At 39.3% G+C, this 21,026-nt stretch overlaps 2 protein-coding genes and 1 long non-coding RNA gene across 5 annotated transcripts; 1 reads left to right on the top strand and 2 right to left on the bottom strand.

The window, feature by feature from the left end:
• Window positions 1-281: 281 nt before the first annotated feature.
• LOC122658579 (SCARECROW-LIKE protein 7-like) lies at window positions 282-2,653 on the bottom strand. Its single transcript, XM_043853599.1, has one exon. It carries the CDS (start codon window positions 2,225-2,227, stop codon window positions 380-382), a length of 1,848 nt encoding a protein of 615 aa, XP_043709534.1. The 5' UTR covers window positions 2,228-2,653; the 3' UTR covers window positions 282-379.
• Window positions 2,654-15,668: 13,015 nt separating this feature from the next.
• LOC122658578 lies at window positions 15,669-19,950 on the top strand. Of its 2 annotated transcripts, XM_043853597.1 has the most exons (6): window positions 15,669-15,792; window positions 16,267-16,322; window positions 16,437-18,013; window positions 18,047-18,767; window positions 18,936-19,041; window positions 19,348-19,950. In XM_043853597.1, the coding sequence occupies exons 1-6, from the start codon at window positions 15,684-15,686 to the stop codon at window positions 19,947-19,949; spliced, it is 3,171 nt and encodes a 1,056-aa protein (XP_043709532.1). In that variant the 5' UTR covers window positions 15,669-15,683; the 3' UTR covers window position 19,950. The 2 variants fall into 2 exon arrangements, with proteins under 2 accessions (XP_043709532.1, XP_043709531.1); XM_043853596.1 differs by having other exon boundaries at window positions 16,437-18,767.
• Window positions 19,951-20,271: 321 nt separating this feature from the next.
• LOC122658584 lies at window positions 20,272-21,026 on the bottom strand. Of its 2 annotated transcripts, none has more exons than XR_006332466.1 (2): window positions 20,986-21,026; window positions 20,272-20,588 (listed from the first exon to the last, which is right to left on the bottom strand). It is a non-coding gene; the product is annotated as an uncharacterized LOC122658584 (long non-coding RNA). The 2 variants fall into 2 exon arrangements; XR_006332465.1 differs by having other exon boundaries at window positions 20,272-20,546; window positions 20,986-21,025.

Below are 21,026 nucleotides of genomic sequence, written 5' to 3' on the forward strand. Positions count from 1 at the left end.
TTTACTTACATTCAAAGTACGACAATGAACATCGGTAGAGAAGAAGACTAAGTTCATTTCACAAGCAACGTAACCAAAGATTCAAAATTATTTACAGATGACTAAAGAAGACATTTTTCTTTCCTCCCACTTCTCTTTTTACAGTTCTTCCTACTCAAACCTGTAGGGAAACTCAGAAGAAAAAAAAAAAAAAAAAAAAAAAAAAAAAAAAAGGAAAAATAAAACTATGCCAAGAATCACAAGTAATTGTTCAGATCAAGAAGCTTCAAATATGCTCTAATGGCGATTTTTGCTTAAAGCAGAAATTTCCACACCAGAGGGAGAAAAAAAACCCAGGTGGAATTTGCAAACAAGCAATCTATATTAAGGTTAAAACCCATCAGTGCCATGACGAAACAGTAAGAAGGGGAACATCGTTCCAGGCAAGCGAAAGAAACCCAGGTGGGGATTCCATTAGAGTGTACATAGAACTGTAATTGTAGTTCCAAAGTAGAATTTTAGCTTGGCTCACAGCGTAATGACTGAGTGATAAGGATTCAAAACCACAGCTTTCCATTAAAATCTTCCACTGCTCTTTCTCCTCCATCCGTACTCGTCTGGTCGGACCTTCTTCTGGTCCAACCACATTGGTGATCCGTCTACCAAGCAGTGCCTTCTCGATTTGGAACCGTTCAGCCGAGTCTCTTCCTAAACTTGGTTCCAGCGACTCGAAAATCGCAGAGTAATACCATAACGCGTATTTGAACCGGTTCATAAAACCGACCCGGTTCAAGCTCGCTTCGTACTCTCCCAGCGTCAGTACACTGGGGCTCAGGGATTTCGCCAGTTGCAGAGCCTTCTCGACTGCTACTGATGTCTCGTCCAACAAGTTATACAACTGAAGCATGAAATTCACAGCCAAAACCTCGTCCGAACCAACTAGGAAACTCGATTCGTTCAGTTCCGAAATCGGAGTCAAGATGGGTTCAAACTCAAAATTCAGATCGAGAAGCTTCGCAAAATCGCGGAGACGATTGCCGGTGGCAAACAAAGACATCGACGGCGATTTCCCAAGTGCCGGTGCCGGGATTCCGGAGATTCGGATTCTCGAAGGTTTTCCGGCGGATCGTGTCGTTAGAGCTTGGAGGAGAGCTGCCCACTGAACTCCTTGGACGATTCCGAAGTCTATGATATGTATTCGAGTTGCAGTTTCTGTGGCTTCGAGAATCGCTTGGTTTGCAGTTAAATGGGCGAATTTCAAGTAAGGGCAGGCATCGTTTAATGCCTTGTAAGAGAGAGTGAAATCTTCGGGAGACATCTCAAACGTAGGAAGGGTATTCTCAGTTTTCGAAGACACCCGACTATAAAGAGCTTCTGCGAAATGATACACCACTCGCTCCGTTGGAGTACCCTGTTCGAACACCGGCTTTCGGAGTTGAACAAGTGATTTCACGGCGCGTTCCGGTTCTGAATCGGCCACTCGGGCACAATCGAGTAGGGATTTCAGCAGGGGCGAGGCCGACTCGCTTTCTGGTGACTGAGCTGGGATGCTGGCGACGTCATTTTTACTGTGGGTCAGCGCCAGATGATTGTCTGGTAGAGAGTTGTCAACCGCCGCTGGTGGTGGTGGTGGCAACGACGGCGGAGGTAGAGATGGGCCCCATGTAGGCATTTGGGCTTGCAGCGCGGTGGGGTTCTTTGGGGTGTCCGAGAAGAGAACCCGATTGAGATCGGTGGGAGGGGATGGTGATGAGAGGTTGAGTCGACTCGAACAGGGGAGGAAGGGATCGCGACCATAGAGAGAGATTTCGGCCTTGCCGTGCCAAGCGTTGCAGCCGGAAGGAAGCTCTGAGCTCTCCGTCGACTCTCCACCTCCCATTAGACTTTCCATCCATTCGTCCGAATCGAAATCGCCAACCGTGCTGCCACCCAAATCGGAGAATCTGAACCCGGTAGAATGGTGGTGCTCTTCTAACTGGGGAAACGATAGCATCGTTTCTCCCGTATCATTGGTTTCGGCCACCGGAAATGGGTCAGAGAATCCGGCGCTGGTGAGACCATATACGGAGGAAGAATTGGAGATAGGTTGGTGGGTGCCGGTCCATGGGTTCAGGGAGAAAGGGTTGACGCCAAGGATTTGTTGTTGCTGTTGTTGCTGCTGCTGCTGTTGCTGTTGCTGCTGTTGCTGCTTGATGACTTGTTGAGCGATCGCCATTAGATTTCCACTGTCGGCACACATATACGCCATTCTCTGGTTGATACCGCCGGAAAACACCAGGGCAGTTTAAGGAATTAGGGGGACAGCATGGTTACACGGTGGTTTCCTAGATTGGTTTTCACAGACAAAAGATAGTGTATGAGCAGAACAGGTTATTCCAGATTGCACAGCAGGAACAGAACGGATTTATGCGAGAGAGCGAGAGTTAGTGAGTGACAGAGAGTAGATGAAATGACGTTCGTGGGCTTTAAGAAGAGAGTGTGAAAGAGAGAGAGAGAGAGCTCTTAGCTTTAGAAAAAATGGCCCCAAAACCAACGCGATCGGTTCGACAGAAGCGCTTTTAGTAAAACCTCAAAGCAACGGGACTAGAGAGAGCGATGGCTCCCAGGAACTGGATTTTTCCAATGAAGAGGGTTTCATCACCTGGTTCGAGTTGCGACTCAGAGAGGGAAAGAGAGAGATAGAGAGGGAAAGCAGGAGGGACAGTCGGAGAGAGGGGAAGTTTTTGAGAGCCGAGAGAGAGAGAGCTGAGTGTATTTAATTATTAATTTGTTAATTTTTAAAAGCGCAAACACCTACAAACCAGAACCAACGCTATCAGGGCCCCCCGAAAAAAGAAAAACCAAAACCAAAACCAAAACGGTCCCAATCACATCGTCCCCAACCCAACAGAAACAGACTAACGGAGATGAGACTCTTAACCCTTCTTCTCCCCCCCCCCACCCCCCACCCCCCACCTAAATAAATAAATAAAGAGAAGCAGTTTTCTGTCCGATAGTGTGGCCTATGCCAACGCTCCCATTTATCTATCTTTCTCTTCCTTAAAACAAGGGGGCATTCGCACATGAGGAGGAGAGAGATAGACTCATCACTCATGGGAGTGTGGCCTAGACTCATCACTCAAAACGGTCCCAATCAATCGTCCCCAACCCAACGAAACGACTAACGGAGATGAGACTCTTAACCCTTCTTTCCCCCCACCCCCCCCCCCACCTAAATAAATAAATAAAGAAAGCAGTTTTCGGATACTATGCCAACGCTCCCATTTATCTATCTTTCTCTTCCTTAAAACAAGGGGGCATTCGCACATGAGGAGGAGAGAGATAGACTCATCACTCATGGGAGTGTGGCCTAGACTCATCACTCATGGGAGTGCTGGCATAGGCCACACTCCCAGACAAAGATCTTTTTCCCATAAATAAATATGGTAAAAAGAACCGGTTGCACGGCACGGTGTGTACCTGCGCCTGGACATAACCGAGTGTAAAATGATCGGCATACCCCTTGGAAATGTGGAAAGGACCAGGGGTGCGTCGATCATTTTGCGTGTTGTTGTTTCTAGGCACAGTTACACGCCTCACTACACGGCTATATGGTAGACAATTTAGCCTTCAATCGTTGGAGGGGGGGGGGAGGGAGAGAAATAGGTAATTTCACTTCTTCCTCCCACCCCCATCCAACGGTTCTTTAAGAAAGCGACATAGAGAAGCACACCAGTGAGGTGTAACAAGTTCATTTCATTTGAGGAGAGAGAGAAAGAGGATGCTTGCAAACCTTCCCTTGGTGGATCAAAGAACCATTTCCCTAATCAAATAAAGGGGAGAATGTTATGTTCAGGAATATGGCCTTGATGCCAGTGCGAAGGCAAATGCGAGTGTGCATAGGAATATCAACAGGAGTGAGATTTCTACCTTTCATGGGGGGTGGGGTAGTCATTTCATGGGGCCTATATTTGGACATAGGAGGCCATGCATGCTACCAGACAAGTTCTTTTTTCCCATGAAATAAAATTAGGGGAAAAGAACTCTGTCCAAGAGTGTGGCCTATGCTAGCACTCCCATGAGTCTATCTCTCTCCTCTCCATATGAAAAGATAGCTCTGCCCCCTTGTTTTAAGGAGGAGGGAGATAGACACATGGCAGTGCTGGCATAGGCCACACTCTCGGACAGAAAACTGCTTCCCATAAAATAAAAAAGAGGAGGAAAATGAACTTTGTCCCAGAGCGTGGCCCATATGGCAGTGCCTCGACAAATGAAAGCACATATGCTTGCATCGACAAAGAGGAACACAATGGTCATTTTGCACACCCCTACGTCTAGGCTTAGGGCACACTCAAGAATAGAAAGCAAGAGTGTGCAGAATTACCACCTAACTCATTTTGAAATTAAAAACCCCATTTATGTTTATGCCCCTACACCTACTGTCATTGGCCTTCACACTTGTGTAGGGGCTACATGACCAAATAGTGATCTTTTACCTCAAGAAAGTACTAGTAGTTAAGTAGTGTATTAGTATAGTCTATTATTTTTTGAGTAGAAACATTTTATTCATGATCAAGGTGAAACACTCATGGCACGAGTTGAACTCATCTTCTGAATCTAGATTGGAATTGAGCCAAATAATCGTACTTGTTATCGATAATGTTCTCTTAATTAGAGAATCAACCAAGCTGTTAATCTCAATTAAAATAAAATTAAACCAACAAACAAGATACAAAATAAGAAGACTAGTGAAGAATATCTTTCAAAATGACTCTCAATTTCAAATTTGAAGCTGTAAGCCTGTGATTCTAGTAGTGTACGACAGCTTCTCTCTCTCTCTCTCTCCTCTCCAGTACAGCGGCGCTGCTGCCTACGCCATCATGCATGCACCGTTCTAGCTTCGTATTCTTTGGGGGGAATAGGGGAGTGGGAGTGGGCCCCATTTACTGTGTAATGCTTCCCTTCGATCGAGCTGTATATGACGTGGCACCCTTTCTCTTTTGAGATGACACCACCGTGATTGAGCGTTTTCAGACTTTCATAGTCACCCATCCATCCATCCCTCAGTACGGCAGTGTATACCAACCCCCCTCTCTCTCTCTCTCTGGGTTTTATTCCTATCGAAGGCTATCTTTTCCATACAGAACACGACACGTCAGTAACCGGCGCCCGCACAGTCGCCGTCTAATGACGTCATAGTAATCTCTTCCAATAAATTCCGCCATGACCCGTTTTTAGATATCTAACGGGAAAAGTAAGGCGGGCTGGTGGACCCAACGGCTACTTCTAATTTTCTCTGGTTTCTATCCAATTCTCTTCCTTTTGATTAAGAATTTTCTCTTCGGTCAAAAAGGTCGCTTGGGGTAAAAACAAAAAAGCGCAAGTAAAAGGTTAAAAGTTTAGGAAAAAAAAAAGCACCTCTCTCTTAGTCTCTCTCAGTCAATTTTAAAAGCTAAGCCGTCTTCTTCTATTGGGAAAGTGGAGGCGTACCCATCACTTCCACGTATTTGCTTCCGTTCTTTTTTGGACGGTTAATGGGACCCACATTTTCTATGTAGGTCCCACGTGCAAAGAGAACTAGATGACATGTGTGACAAGTGGAGCCCATGAACAGTTCGGCTTTCGGACCAACCCATTTTGTAACAAAGCAGCAAATTGCGAGATCTGAGTAGATATCGTGACGAGTCCTTGACCAAACAAATAGCTGCCAACCGGTTCAACTCGTATTGTCCATAGAGTCCAGTCACGTGATAAATGATCTTCTTTTTGTCTTGAAAATACTAGTATCGCTGGTGATACGTAACGGTTTTGCTAGTGGTCGATTCTGATACTCTGTTGATATCGGTGACATGGTACAAACAAAGGGATAAAACAATTAATTGGACAAATTTGTTTGTGATAAAGTCAATCCATGCCGATATCATATCAGTATCGTAACGGACATATCTGAGTCACGAACCCATATTTTGAAATGATTGAAAATCTATGGGGAAGAACCGAAGAAGTATTACAAAATTGCAGTTTTATTGGTTCAAATTGAATCTTCAAATTAGTTTTTGTGAAACCAAATGAGACCTAGATCAAAAAATAATAATAATGCTTTAGCTTGTCATTTTTATTTAATTTCATTTTTCTTGTGTTTTTATCACTTCAATGCTCTATGGCTTTGTCTAGTAAAACATGAAAAATAGATTGTTGAAATAATACCTTTATTTTTACCAATAATACCTTTATAGGTGTATTTAGAACATTTTTTTTGGTAGAAAGGTATATTTAGAACATAGTAACCGTGTTTTGATTGTTCCTTGTTTTATTCTCAATAGTTTTTCATGTTAAACGAAAAAATAGAGGGTTTCCAAAATAATTTGAAAGTGATTTTCTATTATATCATTTTCAAAGAGATGTCATTATCTTGTGTGTTTTTCAAGTACACGAGTGAAATGATAGGATCTCACCTTCACCGTAAGAAAAAGTGTACTATACTGAAAAAATGAAAACAGAAATAAAGTTACACATTATTCGACACTTTAAGGAGCTAAAAGAGTGAGGAATAAGCCTAAAATAACCATAGGAAAAGTTGTGAGGAAGGACATACAAATTCTAGGTCTTATACCAGGTATGACCTCGGATAAAACCTATTGGAGGACAATGATCCATGTAACAGATTCTATTTAGTTGAGGTTCTCATCAGCTAGGGTGTACTTCTTTCCTCTTACTTTTATCTGTCACTTTTTTTTTTACATCATTCATTTGTCATTTCCCAATTTTTACTTCTCATCTCATTTCCCTTCCACCTTTTTCTATCTCTTCATTCCCTTATTTCGTCTAATTCTCAGTTTTATCTACTTTTTATGTTTGGATCCATGTAGCCAATCTCATTAAGTTGGGATGAGACTAAGTTTGTTGTTGTTGTATTATTAACACTTTAAAGATAAGTTGACAAACAAAGTTTTCCAACACAACTCACATTTTTCAAAACTTGATTCTTCTCCTTCTCCTTCTCTGAATGAGAAGGGTGTGAGGCTATGGTTGTTTCGTAGCCCATAGGTGAGAAGAAAAAAAAATGCTACTACTGAAGACAAGGTACAAAAATTTTACGGTACTTTTGTTTAGTTGTAGATCAAGTTTATGTTCTATGAATAGTATACAACTCAATAAAAAAAAACTCGTCGAGTTTCACATGGCTTACGCAAAAATACAGTCAATGAAAACTCAAACCTAGTTTGATCATTTCTTATACTTGGGCGTGTCTTCATGACTCTTGACCAGGTTTCATGTTTTTTTTTTACTCGAGTGACTTGCTCAAGTCTTGACCTACTTTTCCACTATGCTTAAATTTTAAGGGTGTCAATAAGAAAATCATTATGAAAAATAGAAAAAAAAGAAGAATTTATATAATATATGGATTTTTATTATATGTGGAAAATTAGCCATTCAAACCATTGGAGAGGTAATGTAAGTTTATTGCATTAGTCATGTGCTGAGTTTGGTATCACTAATTACAAAAATTTTCATTATTACCGAAAAAAAAAGTATTAAAATTTTCATTTGTATTATCAAAAATAAAAGTTTTTTAATTAACTTATCAATCAATTTTTTTTTGGGCCCTTATGAGTTATGATGGCACATGGAAAAATTTTAATCAAGCTAAATATGAGATCGATATAGTATTTGATAACATGGGCTCCAAGTATGTATGTCAATTAAGGCTATGTTTGGTATGCATTCTAGGTCAATTTTGCACTCTCGGATGATAAAAACAATTATTTTCAACATTCGAGAATGTAAAATCGATTTAGAATACATTCCAAGAATGCATACCAAACGCAACCTACCACACAGACGAGGTCATGGGATTGGGGTACAAAACCTTTTGTCATAAATTTTTTTTCAAAGGTTTGTTGATAGGATGTGAAAAATGGCATAAAATATAAAGTAAAAGTTTTACAACGTTTGTTTGACCATGTAAAAGCATTTTCTACTAGAGCCACTAAGGAAAACTTTCATGGGGAAATTTTTTTCAACAAAAGTGTAGATAATATGTGGTCACCATGGTTTGAGGAATCCGTAATGGATGGGTCAGATTCATCGATTCATATTACTCTCATTAGAGACCGATATCGATTTGTATCGGTGCCAGTATTAATTCCCGACTGTGATCCTATATCGGTGTGGACCAAGGGTTAAAAAAAAAATGCATTTTAAAGAAAACATGGGTAAAAAATCCATCCGATTCTAGCCCATTCAGATTGATACTATCACTATCAGGCCTGCGATTATGATGATCCGAACAATGAGAACTTGTGTGTATTACTTTGTTTTCTTGCGTGGCGATGATTTAAGTAACTCTTGCCCAGACAAAACTTGGCTGCGGCCGTGTTGCGACCATGTTCCCACTGCCCCAATCATAGGCACGGAATTAGAATCTTGAAGGATATTTTGGAAAATATTAAAACCTAAACGGGTATTTATGAACCCAAAGGGGAAGGGAATTATTCCAAGTTGGTGCCTGGTACTGGGGCAGCAGGAACATGGTTGCAACTCAGGTTACCAACTCTTAACATTATTTGAAACAACCAAGCCACCTCCACATAGTGTTCGAAAAACAACGCCTAGAAATGGGATATTCTAGAAGAAAAATGAAAAAGGAAGAGAAGATCAAAACAAATAAGCACACAACACCAAGGATTTACATGGTTCACTCCCAATAAGGTAAGCTACATCTACGGCCGACGATAGAGCTGTTTTCACTACTTCTCTGAAATGTGTTACAAACCCTCAAATCTCACACACAATCCTCTCAATGAGATAAGAACATTTTATAAGGAAGCCTTAACCCAAGAAAATACAGAAATGTCCCTAAAGCCCATAAAACCTACCCGGTCTGGTTCGGACCAGAACTGAACATATGTCGAAATACATATCGATTCGAAAGTCTCGATGAGCTTTACAGGGTTATATAAGCCTTTCTGGCATGTTTCGAAGCCGAAACAGTCCTCCGAAGATCCCCACTGCACTTTCTGGACTGAAATCAGGTTTCACCAATAACACATAGTCCACACTCCACACAGTCGAACATTGTGAATGCAATACTGTCGATCCTAGTCATTCTTGCCGAGCAACTCTCAAGTCTTGACACAATTACACAAAACTTTCCTTGTTTGTCTATAGACGTATTAGGTCATAGCATATTTTATTTTTTTCTCAACCCCATTGCAATATGTCTTTGCTGAGGCCGTTGTTGTATGCATGGTTTTAGTGCATGGTATCGGATCAGGTATCAATCACTTGTAAAACCGATATGATATCAATACAGTATCAACATGGATAGGCCGTATTGAACAAATTTACCCCTGATTTTCTTTTAAAATAAGATTCCCTTCAAGAGGACGGTAAAAATCACTGCACTTTCTACCAAAAAAAAATAAAAAAATCACTGCACTCACAATTAAAAGCATATATCAATGGTAATTATAGTTATTTCTAGATTAACTCACTTTGGCATTTCACATATGTTCAACCACAAATGAAAATCCCACAGGACTTGGTCATTGAATGAACTCATAAGCATTATGAATATTGAACTCACTTAGCAATCTACCATAGATGGAATCACAATTTAATGAACCTCATCACCCCCACACATTCCCATATGTGAATATATTTATTGATGAATAATGAATGGACCAACACCTTTGATCTCATATTAATAAGAAAACCCTATGAAGCATTATGGAAGAAATGCAATTTGGACCCTCAGGGCGTGGACCCCACCCGGGCAAGGTGCTTAGGCAGTGGACGGGGCGGTCATTTAGACCCTACCTATGTGAGGCAGCACAGCTGCCCAGCAATAGAAGATAGAGATGAGCAATACATACACAAAATTGAATGCAAGGGAAAATAACAAACTCACTAGAATCAATTACGAATGGCATCACCCAATTTGGATCCTCTCTTGCTGCCTGCCCGTGCGGCCGGCATGAAGTCTCACACAAGCAGAGGTGTGGATGAAATGACCGTCCTACACACTGCCCCAGTCCTTAATCGGGTGGGGTCCACATGGGATCCAGACCCTGCCTGTGTGAGGCTGCACACCAGCCGCACGGGAAGACGGCACCAGAGGATCTTGATCCTGACATCACCACACCTAAGAGGCTTACACAAAGAACAAGGAGTTAAGAAGTAAATCCAAATGTTTGATTTTCCAAGAAAAATCCACATGTTTGATGAATACAACAACCTCTAGATTGGCCAATTGTCAGGTTTTGTGTCTCATTCTAACCTCATGAACCACCATGTACTGTACTGGACTTGTCCTTTTGTAATGCAATTATCTAAACATATTTTGAGACAAAAAAAAAAAAAAAAAAAAAAACTATCCTATTTTTAACTCTACAATCAAATTACTTCAAAGTTCAAATGATAAAATATAAACCCAATCTGTCTCCTATGCATATTATATGTTTTTTTAGTGTTAAACTTCATAATGGTCAGAAAACAACGTGATCACGGCTGTTACGGCAAAAACAACTGACATCACCCTGCTTCACAATTAAGGTTCCTTCATCAACTTTTATAATCTTCATTTTTTTATTATTACCAAATGATAGAACTGTCCAATATCAACCCTGAAACTTTACAATTATAAATGGGGTCACGATCTTCTCTGCCCGGGAGCGCACGGGATGCGGGCTGCATTCAGACACATGGGGTGGAATGTGACGATTATTATTTCGGCCATTTAAGGGGTCAGGATGATCATTTTGCCCACCCCATGTGTCTGGCTGCATTCTGTGCCCCCAATGCTAAGAACATTTCACACTACATGACTATATTTAATCAAATATTTTTTGTTTCTGCTTTATTATGGGAAGAAGGAGAGACTTGGAGATAACAAAATTGAAAGGATTTACAGAAGGGAAAGAGGAAAGAAGACCCGGAGGGCTGGAGGGGATAGAGAATACTAATTCATGTTGGGAGTCTAATCTAGTTCCACATCAGTTATTAATGTACAACCCCTTTATACAGTTGGGAATCTCCATCTGCTAGTTCAAAGCTAGCTATTGATATTTTCTTGGAGTGATTATCATCATGTTTTTAAAAGGGTTTGGTTAGGGTATTTTTCTGGTGCCGGCTACCAACCTGACGGAGCAAGGGTATGGTATTTTTGGTGTCGACTATCGACTTAACGCACCAACCCTCCTCCTTTATCAGGCTTGGGACCAACAACAAACGTTGACGAAATTTAATCAATCAACGGATCGCATTACATATATACCTAATGGGGATGTAGAGATCTTCCATATGAACTTTGTCATCTTATAAAGATGAATATGACCCATGTATTTAGGACCTGGCTCCTGTCCAACCGTGGTGGGAGCTGGATGGTCCAGTGCTCGAAAACTACCCCAAAAACCAGAGGGGTACGTGGTCATTTCACTTGAAGGGCCTAGGTGGGACCCACCTATGCAATGATCATCCCACCCCTGTTTTTGTTGTCGTTTGGCGGAGTTGGACGCTCTAGCTCCCACCACGACTGAACAAAATCCTTTTGCATGTATTTATTACATAATGTAATATTTTTTTTGCTTAATGAAATATTGGGGGAAGATTCAAGAACACCAGTGAAGTGAATTAACAGAAGGGATTTGTAAAATGGGCATTTAGCATCACTAACAATGGTATGAGTTGGATCTTGAGGATTCCTGAGGATGAGAGGGGAGACCTTAAATCCTTTTTTTTTTTTTCTTTCCAATCCCAAAGGTAGGTTTGGACAATCATGGAGATTTTGACTTGTATTAAAGGACATCATGAATAGGTTTGTAGAAATTTGTCAATGACACGTTTGTCCTTATTTGGAAAGTGAGTCAAATAAGTCTTGAGCTTGTGTCATATATTTTCCACATACGCCCATTAATTTAGACCATAAGCTTATGAATCAACTTGCATGGGCAACTGCCACTATTGGGGGAAAAGAAATATAAACAAAAAAGTCATCAATAAAATATTTTTGTGAAATTCCACTTGGGCTATTACTTTATATGTGAGAGAATCTAGTCTGCTTATTCAGAAATTTTTGTATCTCATTTGAACTATCAAATTGTGAATATCAAGGAGTTGCATGGAAAATCCAACTAAAGGGTGGTTTTCGGTGCAATAGTAAGATTGCGTCTGACCTAGTGGTTATGGGTTTGAGTTGGGAAATAATTTCTTCAAAAGGAGGGGGGGGGGTAAAGCTGCATACATTATGATCCTCTTCAGACCCTATAGTGGAAAAAGCCTTTTTATCAAAAAAAAAAAAAAAAAAAAAAACCTCGTGCATTAGGTATGCCCTATTCCATAAGAATAATTTTACTCAAGATGAGAAAGTGAATTGATAGCGACAACCACCAACATTACCATAGCTGACAAATTAAAAATGAGTTAGAAGTCTGATTTAATTTGAGAAATCACTATGAAAATTTGGTCAAAATTTTGAACTACGGCAAAATGTTGAATTTCAGAATATTTTGGATCATGTCTTAAGGAACTCTCACGAAGATCATGATTTATTAGGAAATAATTTAATTTGAGAAACCATTATGAAAATTTGGTCAAAATTTTGAACTATGGCAAAATGTTGAATTTTAGAATATTTTGGATCATGTCTTAAGGAACTCTCACGAAAATCATGACTTATTAGGAAATAATTTCTATTCTATAATTATTTTTATTTTCTAAGTGTTGTATTAGTGATTCTCATTAGTACTTAAAACACCCAAGGACTTAGTCTTAAGTCACCTAAGTTTAATTGGTCTCATACTCTAAGTTAGGAGATTGAGTATAGTGACTTAACCCCATCCAAGCGCATGATGGATGCAATGCTTGAACTTAGAATGAATCTGACATAAAGTGATCAACATGAGACTTGTAGGACTTCAAGTTTGCTTTCATTTTGATTTGGAATCCATTTGCCCGGATAAATATAAGAGAAGTTATGGATCATACAACAAGATTAGTTCATATAGTTCAAAACCCTGCTTCTGCACATGTAACAACTTCATGAGCATTTTAAAATCCCTTTCATTTATATTTGGTACAAGCTCAAAACATAATACTCTCTTTTGGGGTTTTGGGAATTTTCTTGTATGTGATTAGTTCTCCAAAGCTTGGCCTTTTTCTGATGGCATTGCCGAAGGTGAAAGATTGGACTTTGAGAAAGTTTTTTAGTACCTTTTCAATCTCTTATGTAACATCATTTTTTTTTTTTTTTTTTTTGGGTAAACAACTTTTTTTTCTTCTTAATATATACTTTGTTGACCTTCAACAAAAAATAAATAAATCAATCCAAGCGCGAACGACAAAGTTGTAATCAAAAGACATACACACCGTTTGCATGGGTAAAAAAATGACCTTTTTTTTTTTATCCATTGAAGAGTCTAACGGCTAGTTTTTCTAAAGGGGTTGGTTAGCCTATAAATAGATGACTTTAGGGAATTTTTCCACAAGACTTTGGGACATCATTTAGGCATGTTCTGGTCTTGACTTTGGTGTTATTGAAAATTAGAGAGTTGTTCTTAACATGCATTATCTACCTTTTAGAAATTTTCAATTTTGTGCTTTTATTTGCACATCTTGGCTTATAGAGGTTTTGTATATTGAGTGGAAACACTAAACCACTGAAGTGATTATTCTAGATTCGTATGTAAATCTTGGGGAAAACAACTTGTAAAGGTTGTAAGTAGTGAGCATGAAAACTATTAGGTTTGAGTTTGAGTCGGTGTGAGAACATGGAAAATTTCATCCATATCCTTGAAGGTAAAGAATTAAGGGTATCTTCTTCTTAAAGAGAGAGAAAGAATATACAGATAGAGTCGTCACCTAAATTAGGGTTTAGAATCCATGAATATGACTCCAAATATGATTTTAATAGAGGCATAGGTCAAATCAAAGAATGAGGACTTGTCAAGTTTCGATCTAAAGAAGGTGTTAGACATCTCTATCCACCAAATCAAACTGAACTTCCTAATTATTTGGTATTCTAACCTTAAAACAAGTATTACAATATGATGAACAAATAATATCAAAGATTAAAACAAAAAACATTATGTAGAAGGATTCTAATAAGATAAAAAGAAAAAGAGGATACTTACCTCTATGCATGCTCCACAAAACAAAGTAAGTACTATATATTCTCACGAAAAATCAATATAAACTATTGCTATCATCCAAACAAAAAAAAACCCTAAATAGCAAGTATATGATATTTGTGAGAAATACCATTCATACCCGATCCTGACAAATAGGAAAAGTGCCTCAAAAGTGATTTCAAGATGACAAAGGCTAAATAAATGCCACAAGATTTTGGCAGCATTTGGTATGCATTCTTGGAATGCACTTCAAGTTAATATTGCATTATCGGATGATAAAAATAATTGTTTTTTATTGTCCAAAAATGCAAAATCCTAATTATGATAAAGAAGAAGATCAGTTTTTCCTAAACCACAATGAAGGAATTCGGGGATGGCCATCATTGTACTTGGATGGGTGTATGAGAATAATGAATGGCATTTCAGATTAAAAAAAAACAAAACCTTATATCCGTGGGTAAAGTGGTAAACAGGGAAAACTTTCCCCCAAAAAATTATGGATGTAGATTATAAACTTGATCTGTTGGTGAATCAGTTCGAGTTTGGTAATTATCCTGAATCTGGCAACAATGAGTAGATTCATCTTTTAACGTGTGTAGAGATTGTGCAATCACATAGTTATAACACAACCTTTTGATGATTACTCGTGGACCTCTTCATTTCTTGAAAGTAAGAAGAAAAAAAAAATTTGCCTTTTGGAAACAGGGATTGTGATGTTCTTTTAGGAGATCAAACCATGAAAGATAGGGGGAAGGGGAGAGCCAAGGGGGGCATTCTTGTTCTTCCTTAACTTTCAATTTTTGAGAGAGAGAGAGAGAGAGAGAGAGAGAGACCTTTTCAAGGGAAGCTATCAAACAAAACAGATGCAGGTAGAAGAGGGGAAGAAGAGAGGCTCCATGTTGAAGAAACTTCTTGAGGGGTTTCTTTTTGTTGAGTAGAGTAACAACTCCCAATGGCAAATCCCAGTTTCCAATTAAAAGCAAAAGTTGGGGCTTGTGTTACAGCCTTTTTTAGTTGAGGCCGATTGAAAGTGTGTCATCTGTTGCTTGCAGTGCATCTAAACTCTAAATCCCATCTAATCCCGATTTGCTTAATTTAGTGAAAAATTGCAAGTAAACATTTCAATCAAAACCTTTGTTGAATAAGTTTGAAAATTCTCACCAGAGGAAGGGAAAAAAAAAAAAAAAAACGAGGCAAAAGTATATATGGAGAAGACTTGGAAGACAAGCCCTTGGGAGTTCTTGCCTTTGCTTCAATTACAATGAAAGTCAGGCACTCAGGCATCAAAGGACCAAGAGGAATCGTTCACGTCAATCTTCAGCTAAATTCTCCACTAGCTTTTTTTTATTGCTTCTTGACAGGACTCCCCACCTCACCCCTCTACACTGAAAGAATCATCTCAACTGATGTTAATGAAACTATCCCTTCATTCTGTCATTTTTTACCCTGTAAACATAAAAATCCAAAGAGGAACAAAGAGAATTCTTCCATTTGCAAGCTTGAAGAGTCCTTTCCTTTTTCCATTTCTTTTCACTTTCGCATGGGACGGGAAGGGCTGCAAGAAGAGAATTCCAGTTCTAATTGAGAGAGCAGAAGATGGCAAAGAGATCAGATATATCCCAGAAGCTCCTGGATGATCTAAGGATGCGGAAGGAAAAGATGGCAATGTCTCATACATCAAGCTATTCAAACCAGATGTCCAGAGGTGAGTGAAAACAAACCTTCTGTATTAGAATCCATTGAAGCACTGTTTACTTACGTACCTTTAAACTGTGCTCACCATTTTGTTGTAAACTCCAGAAGCTTGTGCAAGCATTTTTACCTCCAATCTGTTAGTCCAAACTCCCAAGTTATTCAATATATAGGAGTACTTACCTATTGATGATTGATGATAGATTCTATCGTCATAAAACCAATATGCCCAAAAGTAAACCAACCTCTTGGACAGCTTCGAAAAACACCATCAGATTTCAAAGTAGAAAGATCCAATTCAAGAAATTACATTCACCCAATTGAGTGTGTCTAGCATATTTTTTTCACAGTAGCTGGACCGCTATAACTATCTCCGCTGAGTTTGCGTCCATAGAACTCAACAGTTGTGGAAGACTATATTGGCAAAACCTGACCACTTGTTACTCGTGCCAATGGTTTTCGCTGATAATTAGATTGCCAATTGCAGGTGGAAACTCCAGAAAACCCATGCAAGGATCGCGAACAGTATACAATCGTGAAACAGTAATTTCTTCTTTTACCCCTTCTAGACTTCTTTCCCCTTTCCCTTCTAAGGGTTCTATCTAATAGTATAAGTAGAATTGGTCCATACACTTCAGTTGTGTTAATTTGTTGCAGACTAGTTCTTCAATGGGAGACCAGAACAAATGGTTTAGTACTTCACATAACAGACCAGTAATCAAAGAGGGAGCATCAAAAGAGATTGTTCCATTGGGGAGAGCTCAGAACTCTTCTCATATTGGGGATCTATCGATGGCACTTGCTTTTGCACTTGAAAATGGTGGCACTCTGAGACAACTGACATCCTCAGACAACCGGATGTTGGGTTTCCTGCGTCATATTGGGAGATCAGTAGATTTTGTGCAAATGGACAGGAGCAGCAGCAGCTTAGTTAGGACTAGACCTTCAAACAGTCATTTCCCTAATCTTTCTCATCTCCACATTAAAGAAATATCAAAAGGTGCCCAGAAGTTAAACCAGATCCTCAATGCCTGCTCCAATGGCCTTAATTTTGACAGATACTCCATGGATATTGGAAAGGAGCTACTAAAGGGAGCCATGGAATTGGAAGAGTCACTAAGAATGCTTGTAAATCTGCAAGAAGCTTCACAGTACATGATCAGTTCACAGAGAAAACAACGAATCAGATTGCTCGAGGATGAAGATGAAGATGACGATGAGACCACTATCGAAGTAAACCATCATAGGCAAGTGAACGGTCCAAAGTTCTCTTTCAAAGGGCCCACCCGAAGCTCTCCTGAAGATGCCCAAGAGGTCACAAAGATCACCCTCCTTAAGCAACGACTACTTGCTCTATCATACTCTACAGAAGCAGCTCAATTCAGCTCCAATAACCACAATTCAACCACCTATTCCAGTTCAGTGTCTCAAAGGAGATCAGTCAGCTGTGGTCTAGATTCAAGCACTCTTACTGCATCATCAGAACCCATGAAGCACTCAAATACATCTCATTCAAAAACTGGGACAGGGCGAATCCCAAATGTTATTGCAAAACTAATGGGACTTGAAGAACTTCCACCGAACACAAACCCAAAGAATGGAGCAGAGAAAGACAAAGTCTTGAAGCCAGAAAAAATAAGAAAGGATGCAAAGCAAATTACAGAGGGAAGGGTCAGAAAAGAAGAAAGGACTCTTTTGGAGAACAAGAGTCAATCCGAAAGGACCCAAACACCTAGGCCACAGGGGTTACATGCAAACATCCGTACAACTCCAGGAAGCAGCCTTGGTCCTGGAGCAAACAAAATCCTGGTGCCTCACATTGGCAGCCTTGAATTCATGTTTCATGAAGAAACACCACAATTGAGGGACCGGAAAGATCTGGAAAATTTGAACCAAATATCAACCCCGAAGCCTGCCGCCAAAATCAATAGTCTGCAGATGAACACAAACCAGTTGAGCAAAACTATTGGAATTCAACAAGACAGACATGGAAAGGAGAGAAAGGAGGAGAAACCCAATCCCAGGTATTGGAAAACAATACGGAAAGGTGTAAATAGTGAAGCATTCTTAGATGACTTGCAGAGGATGGTACCACAAGCGAAAAAGCACCAAGAAGCTGTTGATTATAAGCAAGACAAAGGAATGGAGAAACAACATCATAAAGAAAAGAAAAATGCTGACAATTTTAATATGTCGAGCAATCAACAAAAGGCCCCACATAAGAGTGGATCTCAGCAGCCTCGACAATTTGAATCCCAAAGTGCAATGCTTCATGAGGATGAGATAAGGAGACACAACACAAAAGGCAAGTTGCAAGTGAACAATCCCAAGGGTAGTGGAACAGTGTTGAAAAATTCACTGAAATCTTACCATGGCAAAACAAATTTGCAAAAGAAGCTGCCACGTACCAATCACAGCACAGCTGGAGACAGAATCCCCAAAGAAGCTTTTGACAAAATGCCAACTGAAGGATCTCACAAGAAAAGCCACAGTGACGATCTCATCAGTGATGGAATTGCCACAAACCATAAACTCAGCATTGACTCACCGGATGAAAGTTCAGAAGCACGAGCTGATAATGATGTCAAAAGAATTTCTTCTCAATGGATGCTTTCAGAGGCTATGCATGTGCAACTAAGACAGGAGAAGTTAGGTAGCAGAGACATGCATAAAAGAGTCAACTCCCAAAAGAGAGATGGAAAAGTTCATGAAGTGGTGACCCGAAAAAATAGATCAACCAACAATACAGGTCAACCATTGAAGCAACAGATTTCAGTATTACAACTACTAAAACAGAGAAAAGCAGAAGAGACCCACAAGTCCAAAGAAGCAGAAATAAGCATTGACATGTCCAGGAAAGCAAAAGCCAGCAAACCAATGAATTTGGTACCACATGAAACGGGGGAACCGAGTTCCACCTTCAACAATCCTGTAGGAGACAGCTGCCAAAGTCAGAGAGAAATGGGTGCAACAGCTCCACATGCCATTGTAAGATAGTATTCCTTCACATCAGTAAATAATCCTAGGGTGAAACCATTCAGTATTTGCATCTAACATCTCAATGTCCAGCTGCTTTTGTTCCCATAAATATGCTTATTATCAAACCTAATTTTGGTAGATTACTAGATTCTGAATTTTTGTCTTCTGTGATGCCAGACCAATGACAAAACCTCAGGAGTTTCAAATTCTCTACGAGATCTTGAACCCATGCTTGAAAAAGATGAAGCAGTGCCATCCTACTCCATGTCAGTTCAGCTCAAAGGTAAGTACAATTAAGATTCCTTGTTCACCAAACATCTTAATGAAAACACAAGTTGGGGCATTGTTATCCTCCCAAATTTCCAGAATCTCTTCTTCCTGCTTCTTTTAGAATCATCCTTCCCCAAGGTTTCTCCAGAACCTGTCAGATGAAGTCACCATTACGGTCTCCAAAGCACTTCTAGACAGCTATTTCTTTGATTTGCAGAAAGTTAATAAGATCAACTCTTAATTTCAAAACAGCATGAACCTCTAGTCTAACTGGTTGAACAATCACGTTGCATTCATGCTCAATGTTTTTATGTTACAGTTCCAAATGAAAAAAACATGCTAGGTATCTTTAACTCCTCACAACTGGAGCACCAGAAAAGCTTTGGGGAACACAGTTTGCTAAAGGAAAATGAAAATCATCTCAAGCAGACACTACTGAGAAGCCAAATATTCCTCAATACAGCGGAGGCACTTTTTGGACTTCTGATTCCTATCGACATCCTCCATTCCAGTGCTAACACATGCAAAGATGATGACAGCAAGATAGTTTTAGACTGTTGCTATGAAGTGATGAAAAGAAAAGGCAGAAGAAAAGAGCTCACATATTATCCTTGTGTAAGGATATCTGTCAGGTCAGTGAAGCTGAAAAGCTTGGATGATTTGGTTAAAGAGTTGCAGGAAGATCTAGAAGAGTTGAAATTCATCAATCAGGATAGCGGTAATGAAAATGACACTGCCCTCTACCTACATAGCATGCTTGAGAGAGACATTCAAAATAAGAATCCAGATTTGAACTGTATGTGGGATTTTGGATGGAGTGAAACAATGCTCGGATATTTTGAAAAAGTAGAAGTTATACGGGATGTGGAGAAGTTTGTGCTCAATGGACTCATAGATGAGATTCTGGAAGATATTTTGTAAGTAAGCATAACAAAGCTGAGAAATAATCTTTGAGTAGGCTTGGTATTTCATTTCATTACACATCAAAGGAGCTTTTAAGAATCTAGATATTTTGCAAGAATGCAATTCATAATTATGTTTGCTTCCGTTGTCCATGTTCAAGTAATTATTTATTGTTCAACACTTCAACCTTCAAAAATCAATAAATTCACCATCAGATTTCAGAGCACAAATATAACTGTACTTGGAGAAGAATAAAATACCACACACAAAATTAAAAAGATGTCAAAGCGGTAAATCATTTGATTCAGGTTGACAATGGTGCAAAAAATAATTCATGGATAATACAAAGCCTGTTATTATTCTTACTATTTCTGAAATGAAAGAAAATTTTATCATACAAATCAGATCAACACACTAATACAGGCCATATTGTCACAATCCTGGATCCTCAATAATTTATCAGAACCTTGTGGTCCATCCCTCCAATCTGCCCATTTTACATTGAAAAATGTTCAATATACATGTGCTTTTGGAGGAAATGACTCCCCTGCATCATCCAATGTGTTCATATGGACAGGTCTGTAGTCCAGCTGCACCTTCTCATTCTCCCAGTATCTGCAGACCAAAATAAAAATCAGTTCCATTGACAAGAGTTGACTTGGAGAAGTGGTAATTAAAGCATGTCTTTTAATGGTTTGGCATAAATAAGACTTGATATTAAGTTTCAATATCTTAATAGAATACTAGATATTAAGTTTCAATATCTTACCAAACACAATAATTAGAAATGAATACTAAGTTTCAATTCTATTCATTAAATACCTTGAAGCTACTCCCAAAAAAATAAGGAATATAAACTGAACCAAACTGCGCTGTTGCATACATAGGATATGAAAGACTCACAGGAAATTTTTTTTTGTTTCACTGACCACAGGACCCTCTTAAATCCTGATGTAATAGGCTTAGCCTTTAAGTTTCTTACTCTTGACATTAACCCCATAATCAGGACAACTTTAAACCTACTGGGGTAGATAAGAAGCAGAAGTAGGCGTACCCCAAAGTGTGTTTCATCCAGTTCTCATCATCTCTTTTCCG

The sequence above is a fragment of the Telopea speciosissima genome, chromosome 4 (genome assembly GCF_018873765.1).
Source record: "Telopea speciosissima isolate NSW1024214 ecotype Mountain lineage chromosome 4, Tspe_v1, whole genome shotgun sequence".
Classification (NCBI taxonomy): domain Eukaryota; kingdom Viridiplantae; phylum Streptophyta; class Magnoliopsida; order Proteales; family Proteaceae; genus Telopea; species Telopea speciosissima.

Excerpts from the sequence above, each read along its gene's own strand:
- LOC122658579 (XM_043853599.1), bottom strand. The coding sequence starts at position 2,227 with ATGGCGTATATGTGTGCCGACAGTGGAAATCTAATGGCGATCGCTCAA.
- LOC122658578 (XM_043853596.1), top strand. The coding sequence starts at position 15,684 with ATGGCAAAGAGATCAGATATATCCCAGAAGCTCCTGGATGATCTAAGG. Across the intron at positions 15,793-16,266 it reads TTCAAACCAGATGTCCAGAG|GTGGAAACTCCAGAAAACCC; the intron begins GTGAGTGAAAAC and ends TGCCAATTGCAG. Across the intron at positions 19,042-19,347 it reads CATGTCAGTTCAGCTCAAAG|TTCCAAATGAAAAAAACATG; the intron begins GTAAGTACAATT and ends TTTATGTTACAG.